Source organism: Halichoeres trimaculatus, unplaced genomic scaffold (assembly GCF_033239565.1).
Source record: "Halichoeres trimaculatus isolate MK-OKI-2021-1 unplaced genomic scaffold, fHalTri1.1 fHalTri1_scaffold_15, whole genome shotgun sequence".
Lineage (NCBI taxonomy): Eukaryota > Metazoa > Chordata > Actinopteri > Labriformes > Labridae > Halichoeres > Halichoeres trimaculatus.
This window is the reverse complement of record NW_027437193.1, coordinates 15,386,128-15,405,838: the sequence shown is the minus strand read 5'-3', so window position 1 is coordinate 15,405,838 and position 19,711 is coordinate 15,386,128. Positions and strand designations below refer to the sequence as shown.

General features: G+C 41.8%; 1 protein-coding gene across 2 annotated transcripts; it reads right to left on the bottom strand.

Moving 5' to 3' along the window:
* Positions 1–2,016: 2,016 nt before the first annotated feature.
* Positions 2,017–15,588, bottom strand: LOC141804894 (BTB/POZ domain-containing protein KCTD1). 2 transcript variants are annotated; one of them, XM_074689557.1, is made up of 5 exons: positions 15,001–15,588; positions 8,634–8,812; positions 7,559–7,703; positions 5,827–6,132; positions 2,017–3,214 (listed from the first exon to the last, which is right to left on the bottom strand). In XM_074689557.1, exons 1-5 carry the CDS (start codon positions 15,007–15,009, stop codon positions 3,053–3,055), a joined length of 801 nt encoding a protein of 266 aa, XP_074545658.1. In that variant the 5' UTR covers positions 15,010–15,588; the 3' UTR covers positions 2,017–3,052. The 2 variants fall into 2 exon arrangements, with proteins under 2 accessions (XP_074545658.1, XP_074545657.1); XM_074689556.1 differs by lacking the exon at positions 15,001–15,588 and adding an exon at positions 9,610–10,419.
* Between the last annotated feature and the right edge of the window lie 4,123 nt (positions 15,589–19,711).

The following is a 19,711-nucleotide window of genomic DNA, read 5'->3' as shown; positions in this document are numbered from 1 at the left end:
CATTAGTCCCCTGTCCTTCAGCAGCTTCATAGGCTCCCGGCCAAATACCTCATTGATTTTAAGATTCTGCTCCTTACCTTTGAAAGCATCTATAACCGTGCTTCTCTGTACCTCTCTAACTCTTGTACACCAACATACCTATTAAACCAAATCTATCATACCGTAAAACTAAGTTTTATATATAAATATTTTTGTAAACTTTGAAAGAAAGACAAAGACAAGACAAAGAACTCATTTTACCTTTAGTGAGAAGCTTTAGTTACAGGGCAATTGTGATTTTGGTTTAAAGAGCCACAGTCTGTAACAGTCTTTTGTAATATATGTCAAGACATTATCTGGGTTTCTTACTTATTATCTTTCTGCATAAATACTTCTTTCTTATTTTTCTAAACTCCATTACTACAGTGAGTAATGCTCAACAATAAAAGTGCCATTAGTGAAAACCTATTATGTATCACATATCAAATGGATCTGTGATAGGGAGTCTCGCACATTTCACCTCTGCCTGTTGACACTGTGGCAAAAAACGTGAGTACCTGCACACCAAACTGATATCTACAGGCAAAAACGAATGTTCTCATCTAAGAGAGATCGGAGATAATAATAGTTCCTTCTCAGATGTAAGGGGAAGACTGAGGAGCTGCTGGACCCCAGCCATCTCAGACAGGAAAGAAGAGCAAGATCCCGTCCTGCAATCCAGGCAACAGCAGCAGAGCTGGTGAGTGCACCTCAAAGCTGATGATTCCTACATAGTAACTTTAATAATGAGCAGTAGTGATAATAAAAAGACATACATATGAAATTTGTTTCATTTATGTTTAAACATTGTGTCAACATTCCATTAAAATCCTGATCATGTTGTCTGATGTCAAGCTAACAAAGTTAGCAGGCTAATGTCTTTGACTGATTAAAGTGTTATATTAAAGTGTTAAGCCTTGTTTTATTTACTCTGTAAGGAGACTGAAAAATATAATTTCCAATACAATATCATGTATTTTGTGTCAGCCTGTTGCTGTTGTTTTTTTGTAAGAAGGTAATTAGCATCAAAATGTATAGTGAACAGGGGATTTAGCAAATCCTGACAGGGTGAGCAGGACTTTGATCTCAAGATTCTAATCTGCATAACCACCTGCCTACTGTATTTTATCCACATCCTTACACTTGGGGAGAATGCTCCTACTTTTTATTTCAGATGTACAATTTCATAACCAGTCAAAACTCCTCACAAAAAATAACAAATGATCAATTTATGAAATTACTGAGATTTGAAACCAGGAGCTCAAGATGAATTAAAACACCTGAATCGTTGTTTTTCAATTGATTTTGAATTCACTTCAAATACTTAGGTTGGATTTATTTTCAGACTACAAATAGTAATGTATAAGTGTTGCTGTGTATCAAACCTTTGTCATGATCCTTGCTAATGAGGCAGGCACTGAAAGTATGTTGTTGTGATCAGAGAAAAATATGCTGTACCACTCACAGTTGCACCTCTAGCCTATGAGAATAACAGTCAGTCAGATGAGAATCTAGGGCACAGAGGCCTGAAAGGGAGACATATAGCATAAACCGCAGATAGCCAAAGAAAGTGGAGATTCTGCCAAAAGGGATGAAGACAGGACGACAGGGCTCCATGTGGGATTTCACTTTGTATTTTGGCCCCGCAGGGAAATGTGGAAGCACAACTGACAGGACTTGCGTGGAGAAGTCGGCTCTATTCAATATAACTAAGTAAAGAATGCCCCATGTAGTCACTGATGCACCAGCATAAATCCTCCAAGGTGCAATATGCTGTGCTAAAAAAGCTTTACCTCTCTGGTTGTAGAGAGCTAAAACACTACATAATGTTGGAGATGTTTTTTTAAACACATTCAGGATGCTAGAAGAGATCTGAAGAGCTGGGATGGATGCAGAAAATTCAAGTTTAAAGAATAACATGCTTGACATATGAGTGCAGTCCCTGCAGCGATGCACAAACAGCCGAGAGACACCATGACAACTTTAGTTGAGATTTATTTCACATTTTTTGCTACATTCCTCTTTTCTCAAATCTAGGGAGCGTAGGTGGGTCAGTCATCTTAGAAATACTTTATATCCAACTTCATATCAATATGTGCTACAAGTAAAAGTGATCTTGGAGTGGGTAGTACAATAAGCTTTAATCTGTTCAGTCATGTCTGAGGCAACAAATCTGCTTTAAAAAGATTCAATGTAAAAAACACAAACACATATACAATGAAAAGAATTTACAGGTCATGACTCAGAGGAATATTATGATCCAATTAAATAAGTTTGGGATTTGTAGTTCATACTCCCAATGAGGAAAATGGTGTAACATTATGGTTTGCTAAATTATTCTTTACAGTGCATGGAATGGTCTTTAAGTCTGTTTTGATGATGCTAATGTCAACTATATTTATGGTTTAATCCAATAAAATAACTTCAGTTAAACTAAAAAACAAAACAAAACACTTCATTGGTATCACAATATTCAACATCATGTTCATTGTGAAAACAGAGGCTTTTTGAAACTAAATGTTCATGACAGCTGAGACATTCTGTACTGTAAGCAACACATTAGTGACCTTTTTACAGCGAGAAATAGAAATAGGCTTTGCCAATTTGCAGGTGAAACAACAGAATCCAGTCACTGGTGAAAAGCTATGTAACATACTACGTCAGCAATAGAAGCCTTTGAATTTCTATGAGTTTAATAGAAATCATATTCAACCTAATGTAGGCTCTAAGTTTTAAAACAAACTTTGTTTGGGGATCCAGCGTATATAAATCCTTTTTAAATTGGCTTATGGGGGCTAGACAATCACAAATGTCCTTGCAATCTCAAACTTATCAAATGTCCTGTATCTTCTTATGGCAAAAAAAAAAATCTCCTGTTGCACCTCATTTTTATTCTCTAGATGGTTCTTGAGTTTAAGAAAACAAAAACATCAACAAGGAAACAAAGAAAAACAGAGTCCACAGAGCTCTGCAGCATCGAAGCGTTTTGGCTGCCACAGAAAAAGTCTAGCACCTCCTGCTGCCTGGGAGGTTTCTAGTCCAGCTGCTCCTGCTTTATCCTGTTTGAATTGGGTCCGCGCTGACTCGGCCTCCTCAGTTCCCTCCTCAAGACGTACTCGCTGAATTGGGATGAGTCCACGCCTCCGCCACAGGAGCCGGCGATCTCAAAGCCGCGTTGTTGGAGACGCTCTAGAACCTGGAAGATGAGAGAGGATGGAGATGATGTCAGGAACAGCCCAGCAAGACAACCACAGGAGGAAAAGTAGCATTGGCATCATTTTAGGTGACTTTTTTTGGATCATGCTTGTCAACCTTAGAGATAGAGACGCTCTTTTTCAGGTTCCTTAAGTCCCCATTTACTATATCTAAATATAAAATCACCTCTGACCTTTGAGCTCGGATAAAACTGGAAAGCACACAATCATCTCAACTTTTCTACTCATACCCAGCCAAGTTATTCTAACATTGGAAACAGCTTTGGGAGTAAGCTGCAGCAACATACGGCCTGTGACGGGAATTTGGATGAGACTTCCACAAAAACCAAGAGCCTCTCGTTTTGCCTCATTTTCATTGTTTCGGGGGGTGAATATGTGTGTTTGTCAGAGTGCGTGTGTAGAGCTGTTCCTCATCACGCAGCCTCGCAGACATCTACAGACGTGTCCGGGGGGCCTGTAGGATCACATTCCATCGAAGAGGCCCCAGGGAGCAGTGAGGCTTTCTCTCTGCCACTTGGCTCAGTGTGGACTGCTCAGCAAAAACCCCCCTCTCTCTCCCCTCCTCCCCCCTCGTTTTCTCCCCCAGCCCTCAGGCCCAAGCCTCCGCCAAAACTACAAAGGTCCCCCTACTGCTGGCAGCTCTCTCTGCCCCCCCTTCCCTTCTCTGAAAACCCCCGCCCTGCCTCCATTAGCCGCAGATACAGCATCCACCGCCGGCGTGCTTTAATAACCAAACAGGATTATGGGCCCTGCCTGGGGACAACCTGCCAGGGAGCATGCTCACTCTCTTGCTCGCTCTCCACGACTCACATACTTCACAGACGGGTTTGTTTGTGTGTTTTTTGGGAGGGAGATGGAGATTTGACTTCCTCAGATGGAGACACAGTCCAAATCGTTGTGAATCTTTTCAAATATGCCTCTCTACCATCTTTTATTGATGCCTATCTGAGGATTGTAACATCAATGAATCAGTGGAATATCAATATATAATCATAGAAATACAATATTGCCAAATACACACTGAGCATAAAATATACATTTAAAAGCTTTTCTGTATGTAGAAAGTATCTTTCTAAAGTCTTGCTTTGGTTTTGGCTGGAACCCATCACACAAAGTTTTCATCACTCTCTTGTTTTTAAAGGAAACCTATTTTTACATCAGCAATAAACTTGTTTAACAGATTGATTCAGATGAATGTTAAGATGTCTGAAACCAGAAAAATGAACACTGTTCAATGCTAAATTTTGTTATCAATGATGAACAATTTTGCTTGATACAGAAAAACATGTGAATTATTTTAAGGATTCTTCAAACAAGTGAGTTTTTCAGCCACTTTGAAAATTTTAAAGCTCCTGTGAGGAAATTTCAGTTTGTGTTGATTTTAGCTTCCTTGCGGATAAAGTGGTACTTCCTACGTTTGTAGGTTCCTCCCTGTGAATATGTAAGAAGTATTTGACAAGAACTTCACCAAATTGTCTTTTCAGAGTGAACTTTATCACTGTTTGATGTCAAAAAAGCTGCAGTGCGTCATCCGACACCTGCACCCTCAAAGCCGTTACAGGTTTTAAAATCTAAATATAGAGAAATAGACTTGTTTTTGATGGTCTTGTTTGTTTGTATAAGTCATAAGGAGGCATCACTGTGGTCAAAAACTCTGTTTTAGATTGAACTAACATACAGCATCATGTCTTCTTAAAGCTCCTCTCTGTCTGTGGCAGTTAACCATTCCCTGTGGACACAGCTGAGTCTGCCCTGTACCTCTATAAACACTAACCTATCATCCTGCTTTGTATTAATGTTGGAATTATGACTTAGTCAGATTCTTAGTAGTGGCAAATGTAAGAAAAGCTTGGTTTGCATGGTGAAACTCCTTCAGTCTGACACTGATATGGTGGCTGCAGTTAAAAACCTCATAGTAATGATTAATCTAGTTACTGATGGTCTTGTTTGCTTTCATAGGTCATACAGATGCATCAGTAATGGTTTTCACCTGTGCCATAGCCAGCTAAATGTTCCTCCTGCATTTAAAGATTTTTCTCATTCATTACACCCTGAACTAATCACTTTCTTGCTTTCTCTCTTTTTTTCTTAATCTTTACTTGTTCATTCATTCAAGAGACTTTTGGTTCAACTTTTAGCTCCTCCTCCACATAGAGAGCTGAAATCTGCAGTAATTAAACTCTTACTGTGCTGCTTTCAGTTGCAAGGAGTTGCTTGCATTTTCAAATGACCATCCACCAGGTCTGGAGCCAAACTTAGAAATCATTATTCAGGTCAGGGAAAAGTAAAGATAGTGTGGACTTGTGTAATGATGGCTTGGTAAATTGATGCTTTGATGAACTCATCAAAGAACTTATTTTTCTGTTAGGCTGTTCTTGTTACCCTACAGGATTGAAACAGAGATTCTGAATCAGACATCAGTGAAACCCTGAATGTCTGCAGTGTAACAGCAGATGGAAAGAGCTGAATGAACAGACCGTCACCTTGGTGAACTCTGTGCTTACAATTGCAAAGAACGAAAAGGAAACACTGACTTTGAGTGCACAGAGTTATGAGGAATCCTGCATTACAAAAGAATAGCTGATCTCAGTACCTGCACAGAGTTGAGGTGGCAGTACCCGTTGAGGGGGAAGCGGATGACGTGCGTGGAGTCATGGTTCCAGCCGGCGTTAACGGAGTTGCACATGACGTCACCGATTTCAGGAAACACATCTTCAATCAGGGCTTTGTCTCCGCTGAGCGTGATCCTCTCGCCCAGGTCGGGAGCGACACGTACAACCAGACACTCACATGGGCGGGACACCCGGCCCAGCTCTTGGTCCTGACGCCAGCGCTCCAGCTCAGCCAGCATGGGCTGCAGCTGGAAGTACCGTGCCTCCTCAAACAGCAGACTGTAGTCCTGAAGGATGAGGGACAAATATTATAAAGCATACTGCTACATTTACACACTGTTTGTATAATTTGATTAAAAAAGACAAACATTTTATTCTTAACTTCATGGGAAACATGTAAACATCACAACAAATGCTAAAACGACATTGTAGATATGTTTTTCACATAAAATCTATGAGGGCTCCAAGATTTAGGATCTTCTGTATGTCGCAAACTGATGGTTTATTTTTACATACATATGTACATATATATGTATTGAAATAAAATGAAATGGGCAATGCCTCCCTAAACTAGCATTTGCAAACAAACCAAAGTTCAAATAAAAAGAGTCAAAAGGCAGTAACTCCTGCTGGGTCATGAAGTCAGCACAGCACCCGTGACGTGTTTATGACCAACGCATGACGGTTTGAGATTTTCATTTTGTATTTATGCCTACTTAACATCCAAATAGCCCTGAAAATGCTATCTTTTATAAAGCTCAGCCTGTAGGCCAGTCTTGCAAATAAATTTGATGTTGAGCTTATTTGAAGAAACACCATCCTGGTTTGCCATGTTGGAGAGCGAAATATCCCAAAACAGAATCAGTTTTTAGTTGTGATTTCTCTCTGAATCTGAACCCAACCAAAAAAAAAGAACCCAACAACAACAACAAAGAAGCTTGAAAAACCCACAGTTCTGCACGAGTGAGCAATAAACCACAGTGGAGACACCATTCAGCAAAAATTAGAAAAAAATCCCGAGTGGAGGAGATGTAGTGCGACATGTAACACAGGGCTGTGTGGGGTAGAGGAGCAGATCCTTTACCCGCAGGACTGCAGGGCCTGAATCTTAACACATCCGAGATTTCTCATGCTCCTTAAAAAAAAAAAAAAAAAATCTCAATGTGAACATGGCCTCAGCTTGAACTTGAGCCTGTCTTTTGTCTTTTCCTTATTTTAGCTGACATACTTTCCACTGATTGAGTCACACTGTGGACAGTCCATCAGATAATGTGCTTATTTGTTTTCTCCCGGGGCTAGTTAAGTAATTACTGACTAAATGACACATAAAGTTAAAAAGGGGAATTTTAGCATGTCACATACAGTGAGACTCACCCTGGATGTACACGGCAGGATAACATGGAGCGCTGGAGAAATGTGGCGCCACAGGATTTATTTATTTGTCTCTGTGCGAGTTTATTGTTCTCCTGACATATCTCCAAAGAATCTGTGGCCACTAACAGCCGGAGGGGATCGAACCAAACCTTGTGATGAGTAAACGCATTATGATTGAGCTTTGTTTGCTCTTATATTTAGTCTCCTGCATGGGAACTGATTTTTTTTTTTAAAAGAGGCCCAGTGACCAAAGGCTTTAGCATTCATTGTGTGTGCAAAGTTGTAGGAGTGCTGACTGGCTGATGGGACTTTTCAGTGGTAGGATGGACATGCACTCACTTTGAAGTCGTCTGGGATGAGGAGCTTGGACGTCCTGAGGAAGTTGAGGATGTAGCGGAACATGTGTCCATCCCTGTCAATGAAGTAGTGCTGCTTCAGGCTGTCAAGGACTATGGGCTCTGTGCCATCAAAGAGACGACCAATTCTACCCACAGAGAGGGGAGGGAGAGGCAGAGAGGAAGAGGAGGGAGAGGGGGACATGACAACATTAAAAATCATTTATATTTTGATTTTTTTGGTGTTGAAGTTCTTCGCATGAATCGTGCACTAATGAGTTTCTGTTTCTTGCACCTTGTCAAGTGGGATGAGAAAAAAGGAAAGAGGGAAAAATTATACAGTGAGGCAAAAGCATGTGAAAAGAGAGGTGACTCACTCTCCAGCTCTGAAATGCTTTTTACACCTTCGCACAGATATGCACATATTCCCGAGCTCGATACACGCACTAACCACGTCAAAAAGGAGAAGAAGAAATAAAGTGAAGAAAGTAACGAAAGAAAGGAAGAAAGAATGAAAGCAGAAGTGGTCTGAGAAGGTCAGGGCCAGCTGGTAGTTGGTTGCCTGAGGCGGAGTGCCAGTCACCCTCAGGCCTCAGGCTCGGAGCGACAGTTCGGCCTCCTGGCCTCCAGATGGCCCCACGCCCTTTGGCCCTTTACTGCTGCTGTGACATCTGTCAGAATAAGCGAGCTGCCTTTGTCTGTGCTCTGCATTCTGCACTTTAGGCTCCTGCAAATTGTTTACCACTCCAAAATAACTGTGGGCCTTTTTGATGAATCCAAAAGCATCTCATAGTGAATTCTTTAAAACAGTTCAACAAAACTCTGTTCCTCCACCAACAGCATCCCTTGGATGTTGTCGTGATCTGAGGAGATGTGACATTTGACTGTTTAATGTCACAGGATGACATTCAGTTTCAGTTAAACACATCTGACTTCAAACTAAAGGCACTAAATCTTCCAAAAACTTCTTTGCTTTTACAAGCATAGTACAAAAAAACTAACATTGTCCCCGAGCAAGAACCACAAACTATATCTGCAACAAATGCTTAAAATACAGCTGCATGGTAGAGGTGACTCACCGGGATTCTGGGAATTTTGTTAAAGTGGCCAGACTGCTGGTGTACATGTGTCCACCCACATCAATGTGCACAGGGGCGTTGGATTTTGTGAGCTGTGCAGGTGTGGGGATGCCCTGGTTACTCAAGGGAGACACTGGTGACCGTGTGATCATGGGCCTGGACATGCTGGAGCGATTATCCTGTGAGACAAAACAGAGGGAGAAAAAAATTACAACACAGGAAGGTAAGACAGAAAGGAAAATATGCTCATTTATGCTTTTCTTCTGCAGATCGTGATAGGAGAGGCAGCATCACAACCACAGGGGATTTGATAATTAAGATTTAAAGAATCACATTCTTCAGAAATAATTACAACATTTTTTTTTTACATTTCTCTAATCCAACTCTCAGCAGTCAGGAGTCAAAAGGAAGATTCGTCTTCTGTGCAAGTTTGAGCAGCCTGACCTTGACCTGAATGTTGCCACAATCCACAAGCATCCACTCCTGTGGGCCATAATCTCCAAAACCAAATTAATTTGGAGCATCAATCTCTCAGTCTTGGAAAATGAGCAATAATGACTCTCGATTTGAATACTGTAATAGGATTTGGAGGAAATTGTCTCCTGTTAACCTACAAACACCATTAGCAGACAATTTGTGTGAGCTCTCAGAAGAAAATGACTTTACCCCACAAAAAGTTTCACACCCCGGAGAGAAGATGGGAGAGAATAACGAGTGTGTGAAACAGCACAATCAATGGGAACAACTGCGGATGTCACTTTCGTTTCCTGCATGTAAAATGTGGATTAACAGTAAATCAATCAGAGGCTTGTGCGTGCGTAATGCTCAAATAACGTGACATTTACGGACATGTTCACACCGAGCATTCAATAAACCTCAAGTCATTACGCTCCTGCAGCTAAAGTGACAGCTCGACCCCACTCTCACAGTCTTTCTTTTTTTTCCTCCAAGATAAAATCGGACTTTACGCGTTTACCTGCGCCGGCATCACTGTGTTTGGAGAGGAAGTCACCGAGTGGTCATTCTGCTTGAGAGACGCAGCGGGCACCGGCTCTCCTCGGACTGCGAACATGAGTGAGGAGGGCTCCCTGCACTCCGGCGCTCGGATCGGGAGCCGTTTGAGGGACGCGTGCACCGACTCATCCACGGAACTGATTGGACGTGGTCGCTTCCTCGCCTTCTGATGCGTTAAGTCCATGATGTCCGTTTCGTCCATTGCGGTTTGAGGTGAACGGATAAAACGTGGAGGGGTTCCTCTTTTTCTTTTTGACTCCGACACACACCTGCCAAATGTGGAGAGGCGTGAAAAGCGAGCACCGGGGGAAGAGCGGCGCCGTGGCTGTCACACGGAGCAGCGTCTTTGCAATGGCTGGGAGAAGTCAAAGCCCCCGACAACATTAGCATTGTAGCGCCCGCGGCTCTTCTGGGCTGTCGCTGTTTCAGTGGCAGGTATGAGTGTCGCATTTTGCAGAATAAAACTCCCCCTCTGCCTACAGAAAGGAAGAATAAAAAGATCGTCTGGTTTTCGAGTCAGTTCAGGGCGCACATCTGGATCTGTCACATCTAACCTTTGGCCTTTTGGAGCAGTGTTTGTGCGCGCGGCCACTCTCCTCCAGCTGCTCATTGTCGAGCAGCAGATTTGATCACACGCGCTTTCTTAATGGCAGAGCCACAAAGTTCAGTGAAAGGACCCAGATGGTGACCAACCCACTCATCCACCTGGGCAGATGTCCCCTTGAAATCCTCCACCCACAAACACATGCACACACTCATACTCACACATCACTCTCCAACACCTGACTTTACCCACCAGGGACTGCATTAACAGATGCTAAGCTGCACTGTTAACACTTGTATAATCAGTTATAATATGATAACTGTCCCATAACTTATTATTACTGTTATTTAAAGCACTTTATTAAAAAAAATGATCAAAAAAAATCCAAGAAACACATCCCACAGCACTCTTAAGAGCATCTCTATGATCAGTTCCTCATTGACTTAACTTCCTGACAAGTATCAGAGTAACTGTGTGGTGACCACAGCGTGTAAAACCACCTCCCATAACCGCACCAGCATTTCAAAACCCACCACACTAACAACACTGCGGAGTGTTTAATATAAACCACACCACAACATGTCCAATTGCTGTTCAAACTCCTGCCACAGCACTCTCCTGGGCTGTTATTTCTCAGCACATGAAAATGCAGGGAATCCACAAATTTTAATAACATTCAGATTAAAATTAATTAGTTCAACCACTGGCCTTAAAACATCCACACTCCTGCTTCTCATTGGCAGTGTGAGTTTCACACCTAGATACCCAATTAGCAATTAAGCTTGCCTTTGAGTGCAGGCCTCCAATGCGGTGTGTGATCCTGGTCTGATTTGCATGCCGCTTGTGCACGCGCTGATAAGCGGCAGGCAGCAGCCATACATAGTTTTAAAATTCAACTCCAGAATCCCTCGCAGAAGGCAAAGGGGCCTGCGGGGCACGGGAGAGAGAAATCACATGGCTGCTCTTCAAAAGGGGACCTGTGTAAGGCAGCCGGCAAAGTGCGTGGGATCACACTCAGAATGCAGGTAATTTGTTCCCTGACTAATTTGTGGAGATGGTGCTGTGTGTGTGTGTGTGTGTGTGTGTGTGTGGAAAGAGAGTGAGTGTGTGCCCGTGGAGAGTAAGTTCTGAAAACAGCTTGGTGGAATTGGATTTCCTCAAAGCCTTGTCATCGCAAAGGTGGATTGAGTGTAAAATCTGTGAGGCATTATGGAAAATTGCAGGGGAGAGAGAAGAGAGGGTGAAAGAGAAGTGGTAGCTGGGTGGGTGGCAGGTGGTGGTGGGGGGTAAGAAGGTTTGAGGGAATAAGCTCCTAGCTTTTATCACAAAATCACTCAGAGTTGTTGGAAGTGAAGACACAGCAGTTGTGGGCCTTAAATTCTCATCTTTTATCTTCAGGTCAAAGGTCACCACATCCTCACAGTCCGGCACAATGAAGAACCATGAGCTCCAAATGTACACTGTACATCTTCTTCACCAGCAATTTTCCAACCTGTTGCCATCCTGGCACTGAGCTACAGAAGCCTCTTGTGTGTGCATTTGTAGATGTGCTCCTAAAGTTTCCATCCTTTGTGAAACTAGCTCAAACGTAAGTGTTGAGGGAATTCGCTCGTTTACCCAGCTCGTATAATTCTGTTGCACCACAGCATTCAAAAACAAATCTAACACAGGCACCATGCATCAAAGCCTTAAGTACTTTGGCTGGCTCTTGTTATTTTCCATCCCTGTAGTCTGAAGTCGTTCAAGCCTTTTATGCTAAACTATAATTGTAACATCTCCTCTATTTCAAGAAACACACTCTTCAACTCTGTTTACATCTTCTGCCAGCTGATACTCAAAAATGAACAGCTTCTTAAACTTTTAACAGGCACCTGTCTGCTTGGTAATAACCAATCCCACTGGGATCAAAACATCAGCAACAAACTAGCTTTCAGTATTTTCATCCCACAATGCAGCTCTTCACTGTTTCAACATATCGCACAAGACACAATTAGCATTTCAGATCAGAGCATTAACATTCAGTTTGGAGGCAGGCAGACTGGTATTTACATAATCTGGATGGGTTGTCTCTGCTTTGTTGCCCACGGCCATTTGTTTCAAATGTCCACACACAGACGACTACAGAGTTTGGGTTAACTTCAGTCACTGTGTGAGTGTTGTAACGGATGTGCTAAACTAATAATGTAGGCTGGAGGTCTGTGCAGGTGTGTATTTCAGTACATCGATAGCTGTTTGCTAGGATAACCCTTCACTGATTTTTTCTTTTTCAATTTCATTAGGAGTATGGATAAATCTGAACTTGTTGCAACATTTATTCTCTTTTTGTTCTAAATGTGCAAAGATTTACAGTGAGTGTATTAGTTTTATTGTAGTAGTTTGTACAAAAGTGGTGATGTTCCTATAAGTGACCAATAACTCACTCAACTAAAGGTAAGAAAACAGTCAAAATTCAGCACAAAATATGTTTGCTAAGTGTTGCTAACATTAGCAGAGCTAGCACCACCAGGCTTTGGCCTTCAACATGCCAGTGCTGGTTACACACAGCTCTGCTTGAGAAGTAGTATTCCAATTTAACCACAGCCTAAATACTGCCAAATCACACCACGCTTCAAGAAGCCAGTTGTTATCTCTGCTTGTTTAAGTCAAGGTAGTAGAGTATTATGACATGACAGGAGATATTGGCGGGCTCCACAGCCCCTGCTTTGAGCGGATGATTGTGGTTACAACATGATCATCACTTCAAACCTTAAAGGTTTAAAATATTCTTAAGTTAAACCAACTAGTAATTCTGGTGGTGGATTTTTTTTTGACTGTTCTGTTGACTAAGCATACATGCACATCTACATCATATCAATTCCTCTGGAGCCAAAGGAGGCGCAAAAGTTTTCAGGCTAGAAACATGTTTAGAGTAAAAACACTTTTTGAAAAAAAAAAAAAATGAAGAGGTCGTCAGAAAACCTTATTTTCTAGGGGTCATCATTCTTAAACCTGTGTTTCAAGTTACAACAACTTACACAAAGTTTGATAAGTTATCCTAACTGACCTGACTAAGTTTTAGATTTGACATCTAGGTGATTCCAACAGCCTGATGCAAAATGCACAGAAATGGACCAGTGCTTATGTAGCACTTCTGTAGTCTCTCTGATGGCTCACAGTGCTACACTGTTTACACATCCACACCACATTCACTCACTGATGGCACAGGTTTCTATCATAGGAGCCATCCATCAGTCATACACATACACTAACCAATAGTAGGTGATATTCAGGTTAAGTGTCTTGCTTAAGGACACTCCAGCATGTGACTGCAGGAGCTGGAATCAAACCCCCAACTGTCTGATTGAAGCGACGACTCTACCGCTGAGCCACAGCGGCACAAAAAATCCCTGAACTTTTTAAAAAGTGGGACTACTCCAGCATCACTCTTTGTGGAGCAAACGTAGCAGCATGACATCACAAATGAGGAAGTGTGTGTCAGACTCAGAGGTGAGTGTTCACTGGGACAAACCAAACTGTCTCAGGACACAGGAGAGCCAGAGCCACAATAACAAATATAATCTCAGTGATTCACTCTGAGAAGCTACAGTTGGTCTATAATGAACCCCTAACTTTGAAGTGGAGGTTAAAGTTAGAAAAGTACTCTTTGTAAAAACTAATTTGGTTTCCTCTGATGCGTTTCTGAGCAGACCAGAGAGTTTTCATTTTCAGCCTAACTGGGGAGCAGATGTATAGATGCTGTACAGTGAAGCACCAGTGGTGTGCTTTTGCTCATACAGCGCCATCAAGTGACCAGTCCACACAACCCAACATCTCAATCTCACAGTCTGACTCTGCCTATTCAAAAGCCCTCTCAAACTAGTAAAACATTGTATCGGCTTTCATAACAAGTGCACAAACTTAGAAGGCTTTTATTTTTGAATGTTACACTTACTGAATGTCCATTAAAGTATCGATCCCCGCAGTACAGTGAGGAATGTTTAAGTAACCAAATACATGATCTATTTTACACACGGGCTGTATCAGAGCATGGAAATGTGAACGTCAGGAGGAGTTTATTTAAGCCAAATATATGCCTTTGGATAAAATAGGTCCAGATGATGACTTAGTAAACTATATTTGCCGATTCGCTTCCGGACCTTGGAGTGTTTTACGCACAGCGCGGTCAGAGAGCCAAGAGAGAGGACAGAAAAAGCTCCCATTATGTCTTCGTTTACATAAATACGAATTTCCTAACACGGCCAAGGCTTCTTTTTCAAGGATGATTCACAGATTTTACACTGACGAGTGTAAAAGGTACATCCTGTCTTACGGAATATGAAAAACGCCTGCGGCAAAATTACTCCACAATGGCGTCTTTCATTAGAAGATCTGGGGCAGCCAGCAGGAAACAGGACTGCTCCGCTCAAAAACTCGCATCAAAAACCGTACATGTCGGTGCGAAACGTGGGTTTGAGTAAGTTAAGAGCAAGTTTACACAGCAACAGCGACCCGGGGACGGCGATGGTGGTCGCAGCTGAAACGCGCCAGGAGCGAATTCACACGGTGGACAAGTAGCGCGTTTGCTCGACAAGATCGGAGTCTAATCCGCTTCCCGTTTCGACCAGATGCACCCAAATCCTCATATATTGAAGTACCTACGCGCGAACATTTATACAGTAACTACGGAACAATTGCCAGGAAGTGGTTAAACATTTTTTAAAGAACTGTACCGCTCGAATCGCTTGGCACATGCGTAAAAGCTGCTGCGCCTCAATGTCCCAGTCCATCCAGCCACGGAAATAAAAGCAAACCAAATAAATCTCCGCTTACCTGAAACATAGAGCGGCATAAAGTATCTTTTTGAGCACCTTTTCCCTCCGATTTGGCCCCCGATCTGCTTCTCTTCCTACACCAGTGAGAAATGCAATAGCTTGGCTAAGGTAGACAGAACAAAATACAGAGAATACTTGCTCCAGGGCTCCGAAACCCCTCAAGGCAAAGATCAGGATACAATTAGCTCATGTCTCTGCCCCAGTCTAAACCAATCTGCAGAATAAAACTCCGAGCAAGGGAACAGATCACAGCAGCAGCACTGCCTGAGTCTTTGTTGAGTTTATGTTTTTATAAAATCAAATAAAGAAATCTCTTTTTTTTCTGCATTTACAACACCCTCACTACTCCTGCCTCCAACTTGCTTCTTGCCTCCCTCTCGCAGAGGAGCTGATTTTAATCGTTATGATTAGTTTTGATGTAACGTTCCCCCGGGCGATTGCTACAAATGGATGGAGTGTTTCTTTGCCAGGGAGGAAAAGCAGCAGATGATGATAATTATATAGATTGTTGGTGGAGTCCCTTTGATTTTTTTTCAACTCCCAACCCCTCTAAAATCTAACCTAACTAGTCTGCGTCTTTAACACGCTGCATATGCATCTCACAACTTGTTGATTAGCCTGGAATCAACTTATTAAATTAATGCAACGTGCTTAATGAAATTCCCACTCTGTAGTTTCTCCCCTTTCTAATCTTTTCTGTCTCTTTCCTCCCTTTGGACAGCCTCCAAATGACGTAGTTGTATAAATAAGCACTTGCAGCTTGCCTTGCCCCAATCAAGTCTGAATCAGTGCCCGAGGCTGATGCGCGAGCTCATTTCAAATGTTCAACCATGCATGATTTCAGTAAGATTGAGGCACTTCTGAGGCTTTTAGATTCACTTTGGGGATGCAGTCTGTAAAGGAATTACACGTTCAAAGTGTTTCCCTTTGTGAAATTCCCGAAAGTGAACACATAATTATTCTGTCTTAGACGGCAGTGCTGTTTTGTGCACATCTGGACGTAGAATTGACAGTTTTTCTCTACATTCTCTGTACTTCTCCTCACGCCATGCACATAGGAATAAAGCTGAAATGTCCGCTCCTGCGCCCCCTACTGTTGAGAGCACCAACTTTTTTTCTTTTGAACAGCAGCTATGGAAATAAACCAACTTAGCCATGTTATTGTAACACAGCCCAACTTTAAAAGCACCGAAACGACATTAAATTAAAGCAAATATTTACAAACAGTATTTAATTTGAAAGTTCATCCAGGGTGAAAACTGAATCCAAGTTTGTTTCAAACTCCAACCAACAGTGGAATAAGACTGTCATGTTAAGGGACAAGTGAGTGATGGATGCAACTAAACAAACAAAAAGAATGTTCCAGTCATCTTCATCAAAAGAGTCAGATCTGATCCAGGAGCCATTAAACTTTCCACTTTTTGACCAGCACGTCCCACAGGAAAACAAACAAAGGATTTAAGTGTTATGCTGAAGTTATTTGCCCTAAAGGTTACTGGCTGCATGGTGCCTGATTCACCAAGCCTTTCCAGCTCTCACCCTACACACACCACACGCACACACATTTCCATGCCATTAGCAGTACAAACCAAAGTGAACAAGGAACACCCCAGGCCTTACAGTCCCATACGTTACCCATTTGAATGCACCCAAATGGAGCACATTGAGGACTGCATCCTCTCACTTCAGTATTCTAACATGCATCAGGGTTCGATACCAGTGTGAAGAAAGACAGGTATTTTCTTTGAATCCAAACCCTTTGCAGCTACAGCAGAAAAGCTTTGGCTGATGGTACCAGATTTCAGCGGACAAATTATCCAGATTGGTTGCAGATGTGAGTTTGCCCCAAACACAAACCTCCTAGCCTGGATGACATCATGTGGTTATAAATGCATACTAGGGAGAAAGACAGGAGACATGTTGGAAAACCAGTTCTGCTTGACAAGTTTTTTTTTTTTCTTTTTTAGTAATGAAATGCATAAAAAAAGAATTATTTTCTTAATTTGCCTTTCCTGTCACAACTAGAAAACTTAAGCAGCACATATTTCACATACAACTCAAATTCCTTAACAGTTAGAGCTAGCTTGGTTTTGAAACTACTAGCTTACATTAGCTATTATAAGCTATCACCAACTAGAGTTTGCTCATGCTTTTATGCCACACCCTTCTCCATAAATGAAAAGTTACAGTCATATACAAAGAGTATCTACGGTCTAACATGACCTAGCTACCTATAGCTACTACTGGCTGATGTTGGCAAACACTGGCTAATGTTGTTCAGCATTAGCCAACACAACTTACGGTTGTAAATACTTTTGTCACCTTTAGATACATTTTTTTAGTAACTTAATCTTGTTTCACACAAAAAGAAACAATTTTATAATCTATCTGTTCTGTCACAACCAAAGAAACTGAAGTCAATTCCCTTAAATGAGAGTTACAGCTAGTTGGGTCCTGTGGCTACTTACAGAAGCTGTTGCTGGTAATGTTTCTATGCTACCCTTTCCCCATGGGAACAAAAAGTTACAATCTCATGCAAGTGATTATCTACTGCAATGTAATTTGACAGAGACATTTCCTTGGCTAATCACTAGCTTATGCTAACCAGGATTAGCTAACATTTGCCTTATGCTAGCCAGCATTGGCTAACATTAGCTAGTGTTAAGTTGTCTATTTGATGACTTTATGCTTTTCAGTATGTCACTTTTAGATAGCATTTAGCATTATCCTGTTGTTGGCACTTGTTGGGTTAAAATCTGTTATGCTAACCCTAGATCATTTTACTAAAAAGCAGGATTTAAATGCTATTTTAACACAATGTTTCTTATCTTGTTTTAAACTTACAATAACAAAGGGTATATCTGGGAGCAGAAATACCACTTTGCTCCAAATCTCCTTTTTTTCTTTCAGGCTGAGCTAATGTTTTAGTAGCCCTACCATGTTCCCTTTTTTTCCCTTTACGGCTGAGCTAATGTTTCAGTAGCCTTACCATGCTAACAACCACTTTTATCTATACTCTCTGACATTTGTCTTTCTATCTCTTAAAAACAGCCAGTATGGACTATAAGGAAGAATCTGGTTTAGCCTTAGACCATGTTCACAACTGCTGCTGTACTCACCACACCCCTGTAATGGCCCGTGGTTATGTAAGGGAGTGGGATGGAGAAGGCAAAGTGCTGAAGCTGCTCCAGAGCCTGACTCAATCTGCCCTGCAGGGCTGCACAGTTTTAGGCCAGAACTGTTCATCAAATATTATCTTTGGCAAAATGAAATTCAGCTCTAGAGAATGACTCTGTTGCTACAATGCAGTCCAAGTAATACCGCCAGGTATTAATCTGGAAGGCTAAATGTTAACAGTGTGATAGGAGTTCTTTTTTCCAACTAGTGATGGCAAACAGTGAAGACAACTACCAAAGATTTTATTGACAAGGCTTATAAAAGATAAACAAAGGAGAACTCTAGATAAAGAACAAAGCGGCGTATAAAGTAGTTATGCCAAATTAGTGATACACAAGGTGTGAACATAACAGACAGTAAACAACGATGAAATAAGGAGCAAAGCTGAGTTCTAAATCTAACTCAGTGTGCTGTGGTTTGTATCATGCTTTGCTGGTAATGATAATGTGAAGGTAACATTCTAATGTGGTAAAGAGTAAAAGTGGAATTTGTATCATCTTGCGAGGCTGTGCCCATTAGCACAGCAGACAAACATGTGTACTTCACTTGTGTCTTTGTGGCTCTACTCCAGAAACTTCCAGTATGCAAACTCTGGAGTGCACATGTATCTGTCTCCTTCTTACTGTGACAGTGGGGTTAGTAAGTCTTTCAAATTAGCTGTTATAGGTCCAGTTTGGATGATATCAAGGTTTTTTTTACTGACACATCACTTTTCTGTCACTAAGAAATGACAAGGATCACCTTTGCCCCCTTCTTCAGCTTCACTTTCATCCCCCAAAACCCACTTTTCCCACCCACAGTGGACGGAGGAGTCAGTGTCACTTCTACAAGGGGAAGAGAGACAAGAGGAGGGGGCTGCTTGGGTAATGCTGGAAGGCTCTAATAAAATGTAATCCTATTATATGGTTCCCACTAGAGGGCAACAATAATAAAGGTTTCCCTAATAACACAAGCAGACCAAACCCAAATGGAAAACAGCTCCTCCGGTCAAGTCCCACACTTGTACATATATCCTCTCATTAACCCGATTGCTTTTGGGCCACATTACACCGACAGGCCTCGGAGATTCAGCCCGTGATGGTGCGGCAAGAGTTAAGTCAAACAAATGTGTTTCATCAAACTGCAGTTTGGGCTGCTCTGCATAAAAGAATTGAAGGAGGGGGGAGGAAGAAGAGGAGGAGGAGTGAGGGAATGTGTGCGGGTGGGAAGTTAGGAAGAAGAGCCCTGAGGAAACCAATCAGAACTTCTCCACCTCCCCCTTCCTGTGTCAAAGCCACCGGGGTCTCAGGTGTGTGTTACATGAGCTAATACCCCCCAAACTTGATTGTTTGTGTTAGAGTAATCAGAGTTTTGTAGATTAACAATTTGGAAATGATTGTCCTATCATTGGGAAACAAAATCAAACTCAGTGCAGTAAAATCCAGAGATTAGACTTGATAGATAAATAAACCTTCAAACTCTTTGAAAGTTTAATCTTCCTTGTGGGCCAAATTAAATGAAATATTTGTTGTTATAAGGTCAAAAAACCTTCT

Excerpts from the sequence above, each read along its gene's own strand:
- LOC141804894 (XM_074689556.1), bottom strand. The coding sequence starts at position 9,849 with ATGGACGAAACGGACATCATGGACTTAACGCATCAGAAGGCGAGGAAG. Across the intron at positions 7,704-8,633 it reads ACAAAATTCCCAGAATCCCG|AATTGGTCGTCTCTTTGATG; the intron begins GTGAGTCACCTC and ends CTCTGTGGGTAG. Across the intron at positions 6,133-7,558 it reads TCATCCCAGACGACTTCAAA|GACTACAGTCTGCTGTTTGA; the intron begins GTGAGTGCATGT and ends CTCATCCTTCAG.